This window comes from Charadrius vociferus, unplaced genomic scaffold (assembly GCF_000708025.1).
Source record: "Charadrius vociferus isolate BGI_N301 unplaced genomic scaffold, ASM70802v2 scaffold423, whole genome shotgun sequence".
Classification (NCBI taxonomy): Eukaryota; Metazoa; Chordata; class Aves; order Charadriiformes; family Charadriidae; genus Charadrius; species Charadrius vociferus.
This window is the reverse complement of record NW_009648149.1, coordinates 1,368,785-1,391,509: the sequence shown is the minus strand read 5'-3', so window position 1 is coordinate 1,391,509 and position 22,725 is coordinate 1,368,785. Positions and strand designations below refer to the sequence as shown.

At 43.6% G+C, this 22,725-nt stretch overlaps 1 protein-coding gene across 1 annotated transcript in view; it reads right to left on the bottom strand.

Moving 5' to 3' along the window:
* Window positions 1–5,203: 5,203 nt before the first annotated feature.
* LRRC40 (leucine rich repeat containing 40) overlaps window positions 5,204–22,725 on the bottom strand; it is an 18,026-nt gene continuing 504 nt past the window's right edge. Inside the window, exons 2-15 of the mRNA XM_009883994.1 lie at window positions 22,278–22,459; window positions 21,723–21,796; window positions 20,451–20,580; window positions 19,898–20,021; window positions 18,904–19,046; window positions 17,627–17,799; window positions 17,234–17,324; window positions 14,361–14,406; window positions 11,833–11,941; window positions 10,797–10,904; window positions 9,054–9,164; window positions 7,263–7,340; window positions 6,336–6,521; window positions 5,204–5,309 (exon numbers count right to left, since the gene is read on the bottom strand). Of these exons, the coding sequence (XP_009882296.1) occupies window positions 5,204–5,309; window positions 6,336–6,521; window positions 7,263–7,340; window positions 9,054–9,164; window positions 10,797–10,904; window positions 11,833–11,941; window positions 14,361–14,406; window positions 17,234–17,324; window positions 17,627–17,799; window positions 18,904–19,046; window positions 19,898–20,021; window positions 20,451–20,580; window positions 21,723–21,796; window positions 22,278–22,459 (1,661 nt within the window). The remainder of the gene's footprint in view (window positions 5,310–6,335; window positions 6,522–7,262; window positions 7,341–9,053; window positions 9,165–10,796; window positions 10,905–11,832; window positions 11,942–14,360; window positions 14,407–17,233; window positions 17,325–17,626; window positions 17,800–18,903; window positions 19,047–19,897; window positions 20,022–20,450; window positions 20,581–21,722; window positions 21,797–22,277; window positions 22,460–22,725) is intronic.

Here is a 22,725-nt window from a genome sequence, read left to right as displayed (position 1 = left end):
CTTGGGGTTTTTACATTAGTCCTTCAGAATAACGTGCACCTTTTGTCTCCCCCGGAAGGTCTCCTGGAACCTCGCAGACACAGCTGCATAGGACCAGGTTTGCAGGTCGGGTACCAGGTTACGTGCACGCTTTGCACGTAATGATGATATTATTTATTTTCTTTAAATTTTTTTTACTAACTATGATTATATGGCAAGTGCTGAGGCAGGTGAGAGTTTGCCCTGCGGTGAATTCCGTGTGTGAGTTCATTTTCGTGTGTGTGAATGACATGTTGATCCAGGCAGGCAGTGGCAGCCGGAGTCCCTTCTGTCCCGGCGGCTCTCCCACGCCCGCTGCACCAGCACCCGAACTCAGCCCCTTTCCAAACCTACTGGTGGAAATTCCCGTACTGCCTGAACCGGGCTGGGTCGGAGACCCCCAGAGCAGCCGACGCGCGGCCGCAGCTCTCCCCCACCGCGTTTCCGCTGCAGTGCTGCAGCATGCGGTCCCTCCGCAGTCCCTCCCTTAGCTGGGAACGCGCCGTTCGCCTTTTCGAGGGGTTTTTTTCATGCAATAAACACTTAGTTACCTACGGATCCTCAGGGAAGGGCTAGATTTAAAAAGAAAAAGAAAAAGAAAAAGCAGCCTGCGATGTAACTCCCTTCACCTCATTTTTGTGACAAGTTTTAAGGAGGTCGGCAGTCAGTGCCGGAGCTCCCGTGCGAGCACATAAGCCGCTACGGGGTCTCCTCTGCCGAGGAACCCCGTGGCCAGAGTGGAAGGAATGTGTTTGATTTTCTGCAGTGTTGTTACAAGGCAGCTCTTCAGGGGAAAAAAAGAAAGAGGGGAGAGGGGAAGGAAAAAATGCTGCTTCCAAAATGCTTTTCTTATTTTAAGAACAAAATGTAAGACCAGACCCAGGAAGGCTACAGGACTCTCCAGTCCTAATAATTCACCCATTTGCCCATGCAGAGCCCGCAGTTGTTATCCGGGTGTTGACAAACTATGGCATTTGGATGCCAGTCAGTCATCGTAGCGACCACTTAACGTCTTCAAATCTGTTTTTGATGTTTTCCAAGCTATTCTTTACCGTGTCCATGTCCGCATCCCCGTTTGAGGGCACGGCGCTAGCTCCCACGTGGGGGCCGGGCCGCGGCAGCCGGACCACTCGCTGGAAAGCAGCTGCGGCCGTTGCCCATTGGGAACGCGCAGCCCGAAAGACGGTCGAGGGCGTTATAGGGTGGGCTTTTCCTGAATGGGAATGAAAACACCTTGGAAATGTCACTAGCCATACTTCCAGCTCGTGTAGGAACCCCCGAGAAGTGAAATTATTCCCGTTACAGAACACCACTAATCCTCGTGAGCCAAAAATCCAACGAGAAATCACAGTTTGAGATGGTCAGGAGCTCAGTTCGCTGTTGCTCGTAAGCACTTTGAATGTAAAGACGTTCCTTGGTTAAACCTCTCTGGCTTGTAATATAGCATTTAGTCACCTTACGCAAGCGAAAAATGCTTATTTATAGATATGTGTGTATATATGTATATATCTGATAGAGATATATGCAACAGTAAATGCAAAGACAGTATTAAACGACCCCGCCCCCCGCGTTTCAGTCTGCTCACGGGCAGGATGTCACGGGCAGAGCCGGGGCGATGCCGGGGCGGTTGGGCACCGGGGTATCGATGTCCGGGGCACTGAGCGCTCACCCGTGCCGCCCAGCCGCCCCCGCGGAGCTCAGGGCACGTGGCGTCCCGCTGTCACCGCGGTGCTGCCACTCGCCCGCACGGCCATGGCCCAAAACTCACCACGAGGCAGAGGAGGTGGGCTGCGGCGTCACCCCCCACCTTAGCGGTATTTGTAACTGGTGGGATTTTACATTTAGAATTCCCAAAGGAGAATAAAACGTTATCTGACATTTGCGCTCCCTACCCACGGGCTGACGCGTACCGACTGCCCCCGCTGGCCTCAGCGCGCTTCCCCCGGGCTTCTGCCTGCAATAATTTTATATTAAGCAAGCGCACAAGGATGTACCGGTCCATTTGGGGGAATGGCTTTGAACTGGATGAAGGTAGACTAGGTATTAGGAAGCAATTCTCTCCTGTGCGGGCGGTGATCCCCTGGGGCAGGTTGCCCCGAGAAGCTGTGGCTGCCCCATCCCTGGAGGTGTTCAAGGCCAGGTTGGACGGGGCTTGGAGCAACCTGGGCTGGTGGGAGGTGTCCCTGCCCAGGGCAGGGGGTGGCACTGGGTGGTCTTCAAGGTCCCTTCCACCCCAAACCATTCCATGACTCTATGATTTTCAGGCAATCAGATGTAGGGGTTTATTTCACTTGTCAGTCTTGCCCGTGTGAGCGGAATACAACGTAACGATACAACTTTCAGGCCAGTAGTTTGGATAGGATATGACTTAATTGGTGGTTTGGTTTTGTTTTGGACACTTTGGGGGACGGGGGCAGCAAGCCCCATGGGCAGCAGAGCGGTGGCACGCAGAGGCCAGGCAGGGCCACCAAGGCACGCGGGGCGCCTGACGCTGATAAGCACGGCAGAGCAAATCTCCACAGGCAGGATTTGCGAATCGTAGAGTTGAAATAGTGTCTCTTAAAAAAAAAAAAAAAATTATTAAAAAAATAAATTTAAAAAAAAGCAAAAAAAAAAGCCTTTTGCCAATCCTCTTCCTGGACAATTCCAGCAAATATTCTGCCATCACCGCATTGCGTAAGAAGTCCCCCGGCCCGTGTTGGGCTTTCGGCCACCGCGCGCGGCTGCGCCCCATCGGCTCCGTTTTCTACTTGTGAGTACTGTAGCCAGTTCAGAACCAACAGCTTACTTTATTAAAAATTTTACCATTTTATAAAAGACATGTTTAATTATGATGGAGATGGCTGTATTGTAATTAATATTTTGAGATAATTGTGATTTTGAGCTTAAATTATATACAGAAAATGGTCATTTTTGTATGTGTTAAAAGATTGCTATATTACAAATGACTAACTGTACTTTTCAGTTTAATTACAGTATTAATGTAAATACAGCTGAATGAAGAAATATTTACTACTTTATTAACATAGATTGTGAATGTACTTAATGTTTTTTGCAGTATAAAGACTTACTGAACTTGAAAGCTGCTTCATTTTCTGTGCAAAAAGGTACTTCAAAATTCTATTTTAAATCTATTGATTCAGTGCAATCAATTATATTGTTGGTTAATTTGCACATGCAGGTTGTATCCTTCCAGTTTTATTTCATGTATGACACTTATCCGTAAGGTGCATATTGTGTTTAGAATGCATTTTGCAGATGCTTCTGTACATAAAACAAATACAGGGACTAAACCGATGCTGTGCAGTGTATAGCAGAGCCATTTTTCGGCTTTGGTGTACCCAACTTTTTCAGTATTTAAAAAAGTGTTTTGAATAACATTAAAAAGTCTCTTTATTGTATAAATAATAAAAACGTCACCTTATTGTAATTAAGTTTTGTCGTCTTTTACCATTGGAAAGGAGCCGAGGGTTCCAAAAGCGCAGTCCTGCGGGCGCAGGGAGGCCGGATGGTTGGTCCGTACCCGTCCCGCTGGAGCTGTGCCGGGGACCCGCTGATGGCACCCTCTCCCCACGCAGTTAACGCACGGCTTCAGCAGCGTCTGCTGCACCGAACGGCCACCCTAACACGAAACGCCTTGTCCCTTCCCCCTCCTCTTTCTTCTCCCCCTTCCCTTTCCTCTCCGCCGCCGCCTTTTTTTTCGCACAGGCTCACGCCACCCATGAGCTCTGGGGCGCCTCCAGCCGCGCTGGTCCCTCCCCGGGGAGGTTGGGGCCCGCGCTGCTGCGTGCGAGGGACACCGGCCACCCCGGCTCTTGCTAAATTCACAGCCCCTGAGGCCAAGTAAGTGTATTTTACGTTAATTCTGGACACATTCAAAAACCTGGGAAGTTTCGCTTCGAACCGCGTTCAGTTGTGCTGTTACAGAAAGGAGAGGTGGAGACGGGGAAATGCTTTCGTTACACCTATTTTTCTGTCGCCATAGAAAGGGCACCCGCTGGAGGTCCGCCTGGGGCCTCCATACAGCAGCCGGGCGGACGAGAACGGACGAGCGAGGCGTGTTCTCTTCCTAAAGCTTAGCAGGGATGTCCTTTACTCAAAAGCTTTAGTTTTAGCTTGCGAAGTAGGCAGTTTGCAGCTAGAACCGCTCATCCCACACAGAGACAGCATTAGCTTTTGTTTGCTGGCGACGGGACGGGGCAGCGCTGGGCAGAAACAGGCGCCACCGCTCAAGCACCAGAGGCCACGCGGCCGCCCGGGCCGGGACCCCGCCAGGTCCTGCTTCAGTCCCGGTTCCAATCCTCGGGCCCGGAGCAGCCCAGGAGAGCAGCAGTGGACCTGCAGCCCCGGGGCAAGCGGCATCAAGCAGCCCTTCCTCTTATATTATTAATATCTGTTATAATATCTTACAATATTAGTAGCTGCATTACTATTATTAATCAAGGTATCGCTTTCAGGATGTGGAAGTGCGGTTAAATAAAAAACAAAAGCGTTATCTCAACATTACTGGCTAGAAAACTTAATTGCAGCATATGCTTAAAAAACCCCAAAACATACATCCCCCAGGAAACATTTATTGTTTCAGTGCAGCCGCCATCATCAGCCACGTTTTGCTTACTTCCACGCGAGACGCGTGCCCGTTCGCAGTACATCCCGCACCGTACCCTCCTCCTCACACACCCCGGTTACGGCTTCCGGCACGTCGTCACGTACAGAGCAGCAGCCCCTTTTTCGAGGCAGCAGTGAAGAGAGCCTAAACACCTTACGGGAGATTACAAAACAGGCGGACAAAAAAAGTGGTTACTTCCACCTTTTGCTCAAATACTTTGAGGTTGACCATTTTTTTTAAAAAAATTAGCTTAATTGTAGAAAAAACATTGTCACTATTCCTGAAGGCAGCTTTCGACGGCATTCTTTATTACAAAAAGTGTAAACATAGATTGTGGTATTTTAAAATGCACTCGTGAAACATGCAGCCTTGAGGGGGAAACGTCTCATAGGCGACTTCCGAAGTCTTAACATGCAAACTACGAACGGCGTTATAAACGCTTTATGGCACAGGCGGGGTAACAAACAGTTGACGAAGGAGGAGGAAGGCAGTAAAACCCAACGGCATTTGGTCGGACAGGACAATACTTCGCTTGGACTTTGATTCCCACATCTGCCAAGGATACCCACCGGTGCATCAAGCAGGAATTCGGCTTCGCAGATACTCCAGCACGGCAGCTGTTCCTTTGGCCAAAACAGCTGCCCGGGGAGTGCGGAACGGATTTCCTTCTAACAGGAGCGTCCTAGAAAAACAGAGAGATTTTGAGTTATTTGTATTTAAGTTTTTCCTTCTACCATCACATTCACGCACTGCATACAGATTTTTCAATCTTTTGAAATTCACAAGTAATTCCTCTTCTGTTCTACTAAAAGAATTTTAATTTCTGCTTCCCTTGTTCACACTAACTTATCTTCTGTAGAGACATCTGAATTTTAATTCATGCTAATAAATCAGTGCTGGTATTATTGCAGACACCCCATACTTTTCAGCAAGCCTCCGCCAGAAGAACGGGCGAGAAAAAGAACTCCTGAAATATAGAAATGGCATAACAAAAGGGGAAAACTATGTTAATTTGTAACCCTCCACTTTCCAGCTTAGCTGCCAGCCCACTCTTCTGTGGTCCACATAAATCTCTGCGGAGGTTTTTGCCTGGGGGGTGGTGGTGTTTGTTTTGTATTTGAGAAGTCCCCCTGGAAAGCGCACTCTAAAGGGGAAAACCACAGGGACCAGTAATTTATCTTTGACCAGACGGACTACTTATGCCTAACGGTCTTCTCTGAGGCGCAATATATAAGGATATGGCCAGTCGTGTCTCTTTACACGTTATTTAGAGCGTGTGATCCCGTCTCGCACAGCAGGGCAACCCACACGCAGGGGTAAGGAGGTAAACGCGTTCAGCGACAGCGGTGCTACGCTCACCCTCCTGCCTAACCCGGCTCGGCTACAGGCGCCCCAGCGGGGTGTCCGTGTGTCCCAACACGGTAACCAGCTCAGGCTCCAACGTCAGATTCACACAAACCAACGTAACCTTTCCTTTTTTTAAAAAAACCATGAAACAACTCCCCCAATTCTCTACAATACTGAGGAAATAGGGAGGAAATTGCACTGCTTTACAAATGGTAAGAGAGACTTCAAACCAGGACAGAGACCCTTTTTCTGCATTGAGACCTACAAACAAATATACCTCCAATTAGTACTTTGTCCTCTGACAAAACGTGCCCTGAAGGAATCAATCAGAATATATTTGTATAAAACTTAAAGCACACACCTCAGACTTTCACAGTTCCCAAGTTCGGGTGGCACCTGGAGGAGGTCGTTGTTCTGAAGGTCCAGTGTTCCAAGCTTGTCCATCTTCTTCAGCCGCAGAGGATCTATGGACCCAACCTGATTGTTACTGAGCAGGACAGTCTCCAGTGCCAGGATGTGATACAGGACGCTGGGAAATACTTTAAATCTTCAAGAAGAAAACGGAGGCAAACCAATGAAAGTCAGAAATAGGGCACTGAAAAAATTAGCAGCCTTTAAAATCCAACAGCATTTTAGCTTTGATTTAAGGCGAACGTTTAAACACGCTGCTCTGAAAGGAGAAAGCATCCGTTATGTCACCTTGCACCCAGTGAAGAGGCGGAACAAAGCCGGCACGGTGACAGCTCGGCCCCTCTGACACAGCCGCGGGCCAGCCGCGCTCCTGCGACAGGACTGGCTGTCTCAGCACGGGACTCACGGGCGCAGAGGAGACAAGGGCCACGCGTTCCCTGGCGCGCTGAGAAACGCCGTGCCGAGGCAGAGGCAGCCCAGCGCTGCGTCCCGGCCACCAGCAACCGCAGCGGGAGCAGATGCTCCTCGGGGACACCGCGCGCTGCTCCTGCCCACCCCCCCCTTCCCACCACGCAGCGCGGCTGCATTACGCACGCCAAAGGGCAGTCCCGCTGGTACCCATTTTTTGAGATATCATTCACAAGACTATTTCATCCCCTTTTTAACCCACTGCTACCGTCTCTCTCCAAAACTTTTGTGGCAGAAAGTTCCAAAAATACACCACCCATTGTGTAAAGAAGTACATTCACTTCATCTGTTTTAAGCTCACAGCTAGTCCATCAGCTGCCTCCTCGTTCTGACATCACAGGAGAATCACAGTGAATCCGGCCTAGTTCTTTTCATTATTGTATGAAAAAAATATTAAATAGTTGCTCACCTATTAAAAGAAAGATTTATCACTTGCAGTCTCGTCAGTGCCTCCATTTCCTCAGGTAAAGATGTCAAAAAATTATTTCTGTGTATCAAATGAAGACAAACGATAATCACAAACTTCTACAAAGCTTTAGTTAAGAACCCACAGAGACAGAATATGCATATTTATCAGTGCTGACATGCTGTCTTAAACCAATTAATTCCTTCATAAATGGGTCAAGACCACGCTTAAGTACAGATGCTGGCTAGCGCAAGCCAGGTTTGCGGTCTCATTTCTGCCAGTAGGAGACTTAAAAGTCCGTCCTCTAAAGGTTCCCGAGTATTTCAAAGCATCCAACAACTCCCCAGCCCCGCGCGGCAGTTCAGCTCCTTGGCTTCGCAGGAAAGCTTATGGGACTGCCCAGATGCGGGTGCGAAGTGAACCAGTAGGATAACCCTAAACCACTTCAAAATTCATTTAGCCTGGGCTCCAACCGCTGTAACAAGCCCGTTTGTGAGTCACCCCGTCACCCCGCTGTTTCCCACAACAGCAATCCATTCAGAAGCTGCTCCAATACAAGGAAGACGGGGGTTTGGAAGGACATTTCCTGAGAGTGACACACAGAGCCATTACAGGAAAATAACGACCGCTCACTAAAAGATGCCCAGACTTAAACCTACATTCTCAATCACCGAGATATTCAACCTCGTTCTCTCATGAGTCTCATACTATCATCCATTTCTGCAGTCTTCAGCCTAACTCCTCCATCAGCAGCACGTATGTCACAGAATCACAGGCTGGCTGAGGCTGGCAGGGACCTCTGGAGCTCAGTCCCCTAAGGCAGGTGGCCCAGGACCGTGTCCAGATGGGTTCTGGATATCTCCAAGGATGGAGACTCCACCACCTCCCTGGGCAACCTGTGCCAGCGCTCCGTCACCCTCACAGTGAAAAGTGTCTCCTGATGTCCAGAGGGACCCTCCCGCCTGTCAGTTCGTGCCCGTGGCCTCTGTCCCCGTCCCTGGGCACCACTGGGAAGAGCCTCCGTCCTCCCGGCACCCTCCCTGCGGGTGTTTGTACAGGTGGAGGGGACCCCCCGCGCCTGCTCTGCTCCCGGCGGAGCAGCCCCGGCTCTCCCAGCCTCTCCTCCCAGGGAGGGGCTCCACTCCCCTCAGCATCTCGGTCGCCCTTCGCTGACCCTCTCCAGGCACAGGCAGATTACTTTCAACCATGCCAACATGAAAACCTCTCTCTGCAACTCTGCATTGCTACCTTCCATTTTGTGAAACACAGAAGATAACAAATGCCAGCGAGTTAACCCTGACATCTAAACAAGTGCAATGAGCATTTTTCAGGAGTTAGAGTAGGCAAAATGACAGTAACTAACTATTTCAAATACAATACCTATAGACAGCTTCAGTGTCAGGCAGCACAACAAGACTTGTACCTTCGCTGTTCCACTTCCCAGCTCCCCTCCAGGAGATTTTGGTGTGGGGGCTTGGGGTTTTTTTGGGGGGGGGAGAAAGGGCTGTTTTTAAAGAGCAACTTATCATCTCTGAGACCCTTTTATGACTGAGGCAAAACCTTTCATCACAGCAAGTCGCAGAGCTTGTCCACTTAGTTTTTGTGCTTTTCTTTCACCAACGCCTAAATCTAGGCCACTTGCTATTTCAGATCTGGTGGTCATTCCACTGCCACGGAGGCAGTTTGGGAAATGAAAGAAAACTTCAGCACTGCTATTCCACCGTAACAGATGGCTGCTTTAAAAAGGCATGAAAATAAGTTACCCAGAAAGGAAGTCCAACACACGTCACAAACCTGATATCCAAATGTGTCAATTTATGGAGCATGCAAAGCTCCAAGGAAATAGATGCGATTTTATTGAAGCCAAGGTTGACATCACAAACCGAGTCTTTCAGCTCCACAATCCTGAAACCCAAGACGAACATACTTTTATTACGTAAGCTCAAGTTTGCATTCTATTTTCTAAGTTATTGAAAAAAAAAACCCTGCTTTATTCTACAAATCAAGGACACTCTATGTTTCTTGACATTTCAACAGCTATTTTGAGGAATGAAGATAATGGAAACTGCACCTGGGAAAGCTGCCTGTCCTGGAGTCTTACACTTGATGTAAAGACAAAGCTCAGAATCACTTTTCTGAAGTTATTAGCAGAGTAAATTGTCTCTCACAGATCAGGAGAATAAATTTTACTGCAAAAGCCTGCTCACTGAAATGCAGTTAAGAGGTATTTCAGAACCCGTGGCACAGATGACCATCACTGCCATCTCCTGCCCTTTAAATGTTTTAACAAAAAGACTCTTATCTATCTTCTTTAGCAGTCAAACAATTAGAAAGAGATTGTTATTTTATTTCCATCTTTCCTTTCTGTTCCACTGATCTGCTATTAAAAATTCCAGGAATACAACATTTGCTGCTTCTTATAAAAAGGTATTATATTAAGATGCTTTGGTGTAAAACATTTAACAGCTCAAGAAGTTAGCCGTTGTATCCCTACCACAGAACCTCTGTTTTAGCCCTAAAACCAAAACATAATTATATGAGAAAATACTCATCTCTCCAATCCGCATTGCCACTGAATTCTCTGGCACCTAGCAGCTGCACACCTACCCCTTCCTTCCCTGTGAATGCACCAGCCCCTAATACAGTGAAAAAGCATGGGAGGCACAAGCTAATGCTCACTCAGTTGGTTTTCTAGAAATCGTATTGAAAAGCGAGTTTTTCCTGTAAGAGATAGCACCTCTTCAAGTTTGACGTGCTAAAGGTTAAATGTTCAATGTCTTGGGTCCAAGAATGGAAATGTCACCCCCACAAATCTGGTGGTATCCTAAAAAGTCAGTTTTCATGATTTTCTTGGGCTACTAGAGATGCAGTAACCTTCCTCCTTACACAAAAGGACTATTTATTCCCATTAGCGCGAAGAGAAAGCTTTTCGTTGACTGTGGATGAAGTAACAAGTGCAATAATATCAAATGCTATGTGATGGGACACAAAACCTATCAGGAGGCATGGAAATTGTTTGGGTTTCCTTAAAAAAAACCCAAACCAATAAGGCTATCCGAAGAAACAGAATTTAAATAGAACCTCGGCTATAGTACAAAGCTATCACCCAATAAAGTGGTGAATGCACACAGATTATATTCATATGGGAAAAAGATCACTTTGTAGAGAAAACAATACTGCACTGTAGTGAAGTACAGCACTTCATTATTATGAGAAGTCTCCCCTCATCCATTTCAACAATGCCTGGCAAAGCAAGACAAAAACCACCACGTAGCGAAAGCACCACGGAGTACAGCCAAGCTGCTTTTCACTGCCACCAGCAGGTTAATCAACAGAGCCACCTGCATGCTGCTCGTACTGGAAACAGACGCAGGCTATTCAGCATCTCAATTACGCTTTCGTTTGTGTGGGTGTGTATACACACACGCACACACACAGCATAAAGGGTAAATATACTTGATTAGGAAAAACACAAGATGCCGAGGAACAAAAGTAAAAAAGAAAGTAACAAACAGAGAATGACCTTTACAAAAGTACCTTGGAGGAATTCCATTCAGCTGATTTTTGCTGAAGTTGACAGTGGCGACAGGATTGCTTCTGACCGCATCGAACATTTCGTCAGGAATCACAGCTGCCTGTTTCTCACTGAACAATGAAAAGCCTTTAGTTGAGTAACACGAACAAGTTCATGATTTCCTATTTATTAACAAGACATTTTCATCTTCTTTTAGAAAAAGATGAGTAGTAGACTAGATATATAAATATCTACAATTTGAAGTCCTTGAAGGACTATTAATCAGAAAGCTACCACTCACTGCACCGTTACACAGCGTCTGGGCGATAATATCGTTTCACACTGGCACGCTGATCTCTTATCTTAAGAAAAATTGGCGAGAGCTGAGTTACGTCACTACCTCCACAAACACGTGGATGCTGTAAACTGGGCCAGACAGTGCAGCGAGACTGGCATTAAGCAGGTTTCCCCCTCTCGGCTCAGAAAACATCCCCAGCACAGTGATGTGGAACTCGGGTAACAACTCCATTTGGAGCCCCTTGAACATCTGGGGTGACCAAAGCTATCCCAGAGCCTGCACCAGTCAGGTCCTTTCCAGGTTTTTGCAGGACTACGCGTTCCACCCGGCAGTTCTCAGTAAACAGGGTTCTCCTCCTCTTTCCCAACATAACAAGTTACATTTCTTAAATCTAAATCTAAATCTAACCAGCAATAACTGGAGAGACACACACCTACAACAAGATGTTTTGAGACTTAATGATAATTGCTAAAGAAGTCTAAAAGGTACTAAAAGCACCTGAAGGTATTAAGCATTTCAGTGAGTTAAAAGGAATGTTACTGTGGAATATTTGATAACACAAATAAATAATTTTAAAAGCCTGCAATTCAAATCTGGCTCTTCCTGAGCAGACAAATAAAGTGAAAAATGCACAAACGCAGCAGGATTTGCAGACAGTGCGGTATAGATCATGGAGTAAAAATTTAAAAAAAAAAAAAAAAGCAAAGAATAGAAAAGTGTTCTTACAACTTTAGAAATAGGTAATATTTCAAAACACATACCTATATTCCAGTAATTTCAGTGAAGTTATGGCATGCATGTTAATCCTTGACTCACTTGGGAGAGTCATGGCTGTCAGAGGAGGCTCTTCATTTGGGCTACTTACATCATCTGGAGATAACAAACGTATACAGTCACAGAAACTGCAGGCTGCCCTCCGATGGGGTGTTCTGAACGACCCAGATGGAGAGGGTTAGTGTCCCTCATCACCACCCATCACCCTTTTTCATTCTTCCTGTATTCTGGCTCAATTGCATATAAAATGATTCAGATTATTTCAAGAACTTTCTAGTAAGGGGTTTTTGTAATCTTGGCTTTCTGGTTTGTTTGGGGGGGGTTGGGTTGGTTTGGGTTTTTTTGGAGGGTTAGGGAGGAGAGGGGTTGACTTGGGTTTGGAAAAATCAGGTCAGGAAGCACTAGAGATGTTACGTTAGGGGTCGCTAGCTCTTCTGTTAGGCAGCAGGCTCCAAGGGGTGGGGAGCTAGGAACAATGGTAATAAACAGGGAAGTCGGGCGAGAAGTGATGACCCGGATCATCTCTATCCAGAGCAGCAAATCCCACCACAATTTCAGCTAAACCATTAATATTTATAAACCTTCACCATGCTCTCCTCTGCAGAGTTCCTTTTGATGACTATCTACAATCCACACAAAAAGCTGGTGGTGTTGCAAGGCTACTGTGAATGTTTAAGAAATGCAGATCAAAAGCATCGTTCGGCGCATCCAAGGTGCGGCACCACACCCTGGGGACTCACCTACGCCTAAGCAGGGTGAAGCTTAGCTAGAAGTCCAAACATAGGATAAATCTGATTTCCACTAAAAGAAATTGCACAAAACTGTATGGAAAATCAGCAGCATTCTTGAATAAAAGTCTACTAACAACTGCGCCTAACCACAACTAGTTATCCTTTCATTAAGAAAGGTCAAAAGGGTCAAAAGCAAGCTAAAAAAAAAAAAAAAAGAGGACTTTTGGAGGAGAAAGTCTTTAGGACTGCTACTGGTTTAGATGCCATAACAAGTAGAATAAAATCATAAGCATTGCTGTACATGGAAGACATTAGTTAATTTTATTATCCACAATTATATTATCTATTATAGTGCACCAGATAAGCTTCTGAGTATGTACTCCAGCATCCAATTAATTTTTGTCAAGTTAACAATATGTCAGATTTGCATGGAACCTGACATTTTGAAGTAATTTTATACACTGCATTAACCTAATTAATACTGCCATCCTCTGGCAGACAGAGAGAAAACCCACTTCACAAAAAGGGTGTGTGTTATCAAGGCCCCTTGCAAATAAAGAGCTTAAGCATTTTTAAGTGCAGCATAATTGCTTACATACTATATTTAACATGACCGGTGAACTTGGTCATTTCTCCTACTTTATGTTTTAAAACTTAAGAAGATGAAGATTTCTAAAGATGGTAAGCTGAAGTCCTGTTTTGAAAGGATTTCATCTTTTCAGCTTGCAAGTTCCTTAAAGATTCTGACAGCCTGTTTCCTATATATTAAAAATACACTGTCATTTCCACTATTTTGTTTAGAAAACACAGAATCAAAAGAAAAAAAACTCAAATGCCAAAGTATCTCAGTGAATTAGAAGCCCAGGTATCAATCTGGAAAGTGCCCTGAGTGCGCAGAAGCAACTAGCAACTTTTTGTCCGCTTTTTTAATACTATCAGTTCATTTTTCCAAAGTACCGTATCTGTTAGAGAAATACGATACAGAATCATCGAGGTGCTTTTTAATCCACAGAGTTCTGAATCCAAGAGGGGGTTCTGCAAAAAACATACAGCATTTGCACAGAGAAATAATCCCCCTGAAATTTTTCATCTGATTTTCTGCTTTATGGCTTTTTAATTATTTCTATAGGGAATGTTGGGATGAGGACTATTAGATAGTAGAAAGATGAACTCTAACAATCCAGGATGAGAATGATGTTTAAAATAATCCATTACTTTCTCCCCCAAAACTTTTCATATTCTTAGTCAGCTATGTGCTAAGACTTCGTGGCATCACCAAGACCTTAAGGCAGACTTTTTCATGCACGTAGATTCTGGGAATCAGAGGACTGTACTGCCCATGTTATTACAGGAATGAATAATACTTAACACCTCTGCAAAATCTCACCTGCTCTTGGTCACAGCACAGTGACCGAGCCAGCAGACAGATGGCAAGCTTAAAAAGAACGTCTTACGTAAACTTCCAGTGATGTTCAGAGAAAAAAAAATTTAAAAAGCTGCTGGAATTCCTCATGCAAAATGCATAAAGGGACCAGGAGAAAAATACCTAGGATTATTTTTCTAAGCGATAATCCTCAATAAGGAATGTTTGTTATTCCGTATTATCTAATAGAATAAGAAAAAGAAACAGCACTGAAATACAAAAGCAAACTGTGGAGTAAAGAAAACTATTATTGCAGAGTAACTGTAGGAACCTGGATTTAAACAGCTCCCCTCCGTAGGTTCCAATTTATTTTAATTTCTTAGACAGATTCTCTAAAATGCAATGCAATAGAGCAACATACCTTGGATTTTGCTTCTTAGATATTTCAGAAGTTCCTGGGTGCCTTTCTTTAAAAACAAACAAACAAACAAACAAAAGGCAGTAAGGGTTTGCCAGCCAATGTTTATAGAGCTGTTCTGACACTGAAGAGTGACAATTCCAGTCACGGAGGTGGAACCTGCACCACTGCTGACTATCAAAGCCACCGAATGCTTCCTGCAGAGAACTCCCCTTTGCAGCACCTTATGAACTCGCTTACTTACAATTTTATTTATTCCAGCTGAAAATGTCTGATCCTGTATCACTACCTCAGACTCAGACTTGTTAGCTTTTTATGTGAAGTAGTTAGCCAGTTCCAAGAGCATGGAAAAAGGTTCAAATGAACTTAATCTTCTCTTCAAAAAGGTCTAGCATGATGAAGACATTTAAAATTTGCCAAGGAAGCTGACTGTTCAATGTTGTGGTAACTTTTTATGTCCAAAATTATAAACTCTGGGAAAACCACTGCAGTTTACATAATTTGCGTGGATTTTTAACAGCTCATTTCTCCAAAGATTTGACTTTCAGTCTTCTCATAGCAACTTCCACTGGTCAAACACAGTAACTAACTGCATAATCTATAATTAAGCATAATCTCATCTAGCCCATCTGTTTTAGGATAAAGCTAGCTTTTCCTTAGGATTTTACATGCTGCTTCTTGACGCTTTAAAACCAGGGACTGAACTAAAGCACTGATTATGAAGTAACGTTTCTCATTCCAGCTGACATCTATATTACACACAATTAGAGAATGGTTGATCTGAACGCAGAGAGGAAAAAGAAAACATGGAAGTGGGAAAGGAAGGAACTCTCACAAGGAATCTGGTGAGATGACAGAAACAGAAGAAAAAACATAAAGAGAGGCTGGAGGAGCCCGGGACTGACTGAAGGCACAGCTAGGTGTGTGCTGAGCTGAGCGAGACACGGGAAGCCTATAGGAAGAACCCGGAAACTTTTAAGGAAAAGGTGAAGGTCAAACGGAAAGCTGAGTAACAGCCACAGGGCTGGCACGGAGAGGAAAGCAGACAGCAAGACAAAGGTCGACAGCCAGGTGATGGTACGTTGTGCAAAAAGGAGAGAATAGGATTTAACAGAAATTCATCAAGAAACAAGAATGGGTTTGGGAGTAGAAGGAGAGGCCTGAGAAACAGGAAGAGATGAGAGGGAGCAGGGATGGAGAAGAATCTGTGCCTGCCAGACTACACTTATCCATATACCTGTTCCAGGTATATGAATTTACAGTGTTGGCAATGGATCAAGACAGTGCAAGTACAAAATGTCATAATGGGATCCTTGTACCTGTCGTTTGCTACAAATGCAAAATATACACAAGAAATTACACACATCTGTGCTTCTACGTTTGAAAGACAACAAATCCTCAGAAGCCAGGGACTACCCCAGCTAAAGTAGCCAGGCAGCCCTCAGACTCCATTGCACGGACATTTTAAGCCGACTTTGAACTCAAGAATCACGTATGACTTCCATCCACAGAACCCCTGCTCGCTAATTATGTGCATACAATGCTCACTTAATCAGATACATGATGGTTTTTTTCCTTTTCTGACAGGTATTACAAAATTTCATTTCAATAGAGAGTCTTCAGTGTTGCTTATTTTTAAAGAATCCCAGTGCTTTGTAAACATTTACTTATAACACTGGCAAAAGCACAGAAAGAAGTAATATATACCACAAATAAGAAGAGGGGCCTGCTGGGGTTAAAAATAAACAGGAATTTTATAGCAGCAGTAGCGCCCACGCTCCAGCCTCCCTGCTGCCCTATGTACTCGTTTTCTCATGCACAATTCACACCTTCACTGTGCCGGTTACCTACAGAGAGAATGCAGATCTGAGGTGCAGGTTATCGGTAAGAAAACACAGTACATCAGATTGTCATTGCTCAAAATACAGCTGCCATCAAATACGCTGTGGAAATTGAATCCTAGATCCTTAATTCAGGCAAGTAGGAAATGAAAAACAGAAATCCACGCTCATCTAGGTAAAGCCTGATGTACAGTACTCGCCTAGGACTGGAATGACTGTGACTGCAACAGGATTAGGCAGCAGACAGCTGCCTTATCCTTTCTTTCCCAGACATCCATTACTTCATTTGCAATATATATTACAACTTCTGCAGCAAATCAGAAACTGGTCCTAGATAGCAATGACCTCCTTTATCCCACAGTCCTCATGATCTTATGCACTGCATCATAGAATAGAATCATAGAATTGCTGAGGTTGGAAGGGACCTTGAAGATCATCAAGTCCAACCATTAACCTACCCTGACAAAGCCACCTCTAAACCGTGTCCCCAAGTACCACGTCTACCCTGTTTTTAAACACCTCCAGGGATGGAAAATCCACCCCCTCCCTGGGCAGCCTATTCCAATGTTTAATAACCCTTTTGGTGAAAAAAATTTTCCTAATAGCCAATCTAAACCTCCCCTGACATAACTTGAATCCATTTCCTCTTGTCCTATCACTTGTCCCCAGGGAGAAGAGGTCAGCCCCCACCTCTCTACACCCTCCTTTGTTGTAGAGAGTGATAAGGTCTCCCTTCAGCCTCCTCTTCTCCAGCCTAAACAACCCCAGTTCCCCCAGTCGTTCCTCATCAGGCTTGTCCTCCAGACCCCTCACCAGCTTTGCAGCCCTTCTCTGGACACGCTCCAACAACTTTCAGACTCCAGTGAAAAGAGTGCTCAAATCACAACCCACACAAACAAAAGAGATGGATTAAAGTTGCACAGGCTACTTGAAAACTGGATGCTTTCTAACTTTTTTTTAACGTTCTGGCTACACAATTTGGATAATGTATGTATGTAACATAACCAAACTTTATATACTGTCTACAGTGCTTACTTGCAGAAGGTCTCTTCGAATGGTTCTCAGAGGATTTCCCTCTAAGGCCAGGAATTTCAACTGAGGGAGGTTCCCCAATGTGTAAGGCAATCTGCAAATGGAAACAACTCATTTCAAAGCAGCTTCAAAACAAATTCTAAAGAATTTGCAATGGTTTGTATTCTGGTATTCTGAAGCTCAGGTTCAAATAAAAAGCTACACAATATATTAGATTTAAGAAGCACATGGTTTGATCATAGCACGTACGTAATACAGAACGGGTTCCTTCAGTTTAGGATTGAGTCCTTTTTTAATTACATTTCACAAAGTGAAACACATCAACTATACAATTAGTTGTCATTAGATGTCATTAGCTATGCCTCATCACAGACATAATGCCGGTTTTAATATTACCTACTGATATCATTGTTGGCGAGGTCAAGTCGCTCCAGCTTCTGAAGCAGAGTAATTTCATCAGGAACTGATTTTATCTTGTTGTCCCTAAGTTCCAATACAGAGAGGGAATTCAGATGCTTCAGATTCTCTGCGTTTAATATTTCAATCTGATTTTCACCAGCATGCAATTCCTATGGAAACAAAGATCACCTACAATTACTTCACTCTAGCAAAGTTACTTTATAACTTACTGATCTCCTAAATCATGGCACTGGCAAAAACATACGGTGACGTGGAGAAAATACAGATCTTGATTCCCTCTCATCTGTATGTGGCATATCAAAGCCTCCAAAGATCCACAGACACAAGTCTGAACTTAGCTTCTCCAAAACCATCACAGAACCCTCAGCTCTGAGTTCCATTTCCAAGCTAGGAATAAATTTGCTCTGTATTTGTCAAGAACTTGTCAACAACTTCTTTGCTTAAGAAGTTTCTTAAATTCCAAGTTACAGGAAGTTGAGAGGGCAGCTCCCCATCTCCCTGTTGGAAATGTTTCACTTAACAATGAAAAAACTGAATGGTTCTTTAGACTAAAAAGAGTGTACACATGCTGCTGGACACACTAAGATGCTGCACTTCACATATCAACAGAAATTTTGTTAGAAAATCCTGAACAGCTTCGGATTTTAACTGCCGAGTTCAGAGTTATGCAGAACTAAGAAGGCATCTGCATTCTTTGATGGATTTGGTCATTGGAAATGACACAGTGATACAGGCATTCAGTTGGCCCAATCACATTTCTATTAGTTGAGTAACTAATTTCTAATGTTCTGACACAGGCCATTTTCAATTTTAAACATATTGGGAATCAAGGCTACAAAATACTTGGAAGATCCAATTATGCTAAAATGAAAATTAAAAGTATACTTTCTCTGCAGTTACAAATAAAAAAATGATAGTGAACAAAGTAAATTTATCCATAAAATGTTCCCAGAGATTAAAAATAACTGTTGCGGGCAATATTAGATCTAGTTTTTCAGTCATTCCTCTTCTTTCTTTTATTTTCCAAATCCAAAGAGTACTGCTGCAAATTTGTCTTCCAAATGACCTTAAGATTGACCAGTGTGGACAAGAAGAGCAATTGCAAATGAGGATGTATTTAATAGAGTTCTACACACAGAGTTATAAACTTTTAAGCAAAGCAATTCACAAAAACTTGTGTTTAAAGTAACAGCTATTATTTTAAGAATTTACAGCAAATACATTTACAGTATACCAACCATTTCAAAGCCTACCTTCAGTAATTTGCATGAGGGAAATTCTGGTAAGGAACGTAACTTATTTTTCCTCAGATAAAGTTGTTCCAAAGATGCCATAGTCGCTAACTTAGAAGGTACAGTTTCCAGGTAGTTTTTAGTACAGTCCAGTTGTCTTAAGCCTATGGAAGTAAGCGTGCAAGTGACAAAGAGAAAAAAACAGAGAAAATACAAGTCATTTTCTACAGAAGCATAAATATCCTGGGTTTTAAAATAAATAAAACACCACGTTGCCAATCAGAATTTTTGAAGAAATCAAATCAGTTAGCATCAACATTTCTGAAAACCAGGCATCTGCTTTTCGTTTGTTCTTCCCAGGACATTCTGGAGTGCTTTCAGTGTCACTGCCAGATACTGCCTCCTATTTAGAGTACAGGACTGGAGGGAGCAAGAAAGGGTCTAATATTGTAGACCAACTCAGAAAGATGTGCAGGTAACTTCTACAGCATTTATAAAAGCGAGCAGTCTACCACCTGTTCCCTTAGATCTGCCACAGCTATCAAAATAGGTGTTCCCTATCAGCCACTAGTCAGCTTGATATTTAACGTTCAAATATTAGAATTTGATTTTATCACTCCCTAATGTATGTGATTTTTTTCCCCTCTACTAATTTCAACTCTCTCTCATTTATGCTTTATTTGCTACTCAAACTGTGCAATAAGGAAAAAAAAATATCAAATTGCTTATTGCAGTCCTAAGGCTAACAACTTCTAAGCAGGACAGTATTAACCCTTACACTTTGCTGAACATTCTGTGTCACGTTTATCAAGAAATATGAACCATAAGAGGACTCAAGTTTCATATACAGTAGCTGTAGCTGACTATTTTTTAATAAATCTGAACTAGTATTCTTGAGAATAGAGTAGCTCTTTAAGAATATATTTTTAAAATCCTGAATAGCATGCACTACATTTCTGAACATAACTACAGGACTGGCTGTATGGCGTTTAATAATCTGAGGAAACTAATTTACTTTTCATCGCACTGATATCTGCAGGCAGGTTCTTGAGTTGATTACAAGCCAAATTGAGTCGCACTAAGTTAATGAGCAAAGCAAAACTTGTTGGAATGTCAGTGAGATGGTTGTTGGACAGATCCTGAAGATTTAAAAAAAGAAAGAGAGAGAGGGAGAGAGAGGTTAGAAACAGAGATGTTTAAAATATCCCATGAGTACTGTTACTGCAAAGTTAATTACTGGCAGAACATTAAAATTAGATGGATGACATCTTCAGGATCTCCCTGGTAGAAATGTGAATGGAAGAAACAAGTCTCTCATGACTGACAGATCACAAGGGATTTGATTTTACTTCAAATATTTGGCAAACCAAGAGCAAAACTTGGTTTCAAACAAACAAACAAAAAAAAAACAACCAACCCCTCTATGTAATAACTGACAACCTACATAAGTCATTAGAATATTCACAAAGTTCTGCCATCTAAGCTATGGGGGGTTAATTGGCAGTACAAAAAATGGATAAATCAGCCTTTCTGCACAAATAAATATATTTCAAAAAGTTGTAATTTACTAATTCTTCTAAATTGACAAGCTGTCCAAATCCATCCGGCAAGTGACTCAGCTCATTGTGATGAAGAAGAAGGCTCTTCAAGCGTGACAACTGCATCAACTCTTCTGGGATACTTTTCAGTTTGTTGTGGCTAGTATTCAAACACAGAACACAAAGGGAAAAATCAATTACTAAGGAGTTTTAAGAGCAAAACTGCATAAAGAACACTTCCGTCACCTATAACGCTCTCAAAACTAGTTACAACACTTGTATCAGATGGATTATTTTAGCCACACACTGCCGTTGAAGCACAAACTCTTCAGACCCTAGAGGAAGTATGAAGAGCATCCAGCACCTGACACACTGGCTATTCCGCGCTGGCACAGACTAATTGTTCATTACATCCGCAGTGAGACAGGCTTCTGCAAAACAGTCCCACACCGCAGCGTGCACACATGCTCGCTGTTGAGGATATTGTCACTTGTAAGAAAAATCTGTCTCCTACAACTGTTACAGCCCTCTACAATGGATTAGTTTCCTGGAAGAAATTAATTACCTTTGTTTATTTGTTCAAGAATACTTTTAATCATAAATCACTTCAAGGGTGGTAAGGCACTGGAACAGGTTGCCTAGAGAAGTTGTTGAGGCTCTGTCCCTGGAGGTGTTCGAGGCCAGGCTGGAGGTGGCCTTGGGCAACCTGGGCTGGTGGGAGATGTCCCTGCCCAGGGCAGGGGGGTTGGAATGAGATGATCTTCAAGGTCCTTTCCAACCTAAACCATTCTATGCATTCACAATATTCCAGCAGGATCTTGCATTCTTTTGTTTTATGTAGTTCACACACACCGTGGCAGCATAGCCTCTTTTGCCTCGTGCACAAACTTACAAAATTACTCCAGTAAACAAAAGAATATGAACTTTCCAGCATGAACAAGATCTATACAATTATTTCCAATGTATATTATTCATGACAAAAAGTATTTTTGTTCCTTTAAAACAAAATTGCCAGACTGAGGCACATGAATGTAGATAATGCTTTTGTGTGATTATTCAAAATATCACTGTTTTCACCTTCCAAGCAAGACTGTAACTTTATCAGTGAAAATAATTTTAACAAACCTAAGACCAACAGTTTTGATCCAAAACTTCTGATTCTCAATATAATACTATTCTTTAGTTAAAAACCTGAAACTAATTTTCTGAAAGAAAATGTGGCACACTTATAATAATTTCTTATTCACACTGTGGAATTCACTGCAATGTTTCTCATGTTCCAGTTTTGTAACACTTACTTACCTCACATCAAGTTTCTGAAGATTTTCTAATTGTCCTAAAGCAGAAGGAAGCGATGTCAGTTGATTATCATGCACCTGGAAAACGCAGGTTTCAGAATACAGTTACTAATTTGTACCTCGTAGGTTTTCTCTCCCTACCACAGACACAAATCAAGCAAGCCTAATACACCGAATAATTTTGGACACAATAGGTATGCACATGCCTCAATGCAATTACCAATAGCAGCACTGCAACGGCCAATCTGTCAAAATTCTACTGCATCGATAAATGCTAAAGGATGAGATATGAAGGAGAGGTGGGTGTGCGGGAAAGGTGGCTGCATCCAGCAAAATCTCTTCCTCCAGTGTCCGTAAAACTTCCTGGATCTTTCTACAGAATGGTACGCAGTTATACCACCAGTGATCTGTAACAATCTTATCTTTACCCTGAGAATACACCGATGACACTTCTGCACATCCACCGTTGCAGGGAAACGAAAACGCCGATCTCAGACCACGCTTTCCCACCTCCTACACAGAGGGTACGGCCCCATTGTAACGGGACCATCGTACTCACATCCAGAACAGTGAGCGCGGGCAGAAGTCTGACATCCTCCGAGAGACACTGCAGTTTGTTGGAGGCGAGGATCAGCTTGGTCAGGTCCGTCTGCTCCCACCAGCGATCCGCGGCGCCGAAAGACAGATTCTGGTGAGCTTCCTCTGGGGTATCCAAATTTATCCGCCACACGTGTTGAGGCACTACATAAACATACACGCGTCAACTACATACTGACCATACTTAAACCCTCCATTGTCATTGTGCTTTGCATATATACACACAGCCAACTGGTTTCTAAAGACATTTTTCCAGAGCTGACAGTAACAAGCTGATGGAAATCTGCCAGCAACCGCCCAAAACGAAGCTAAGCGGCCGGCAGGAGAGACCCATTGCTGCGTCTCGCCCTGTATTTTCCCGCCTTGCCCTGTGGCACGGCCAAGCAGGACCCGACGGGGTGGAGGGGCAT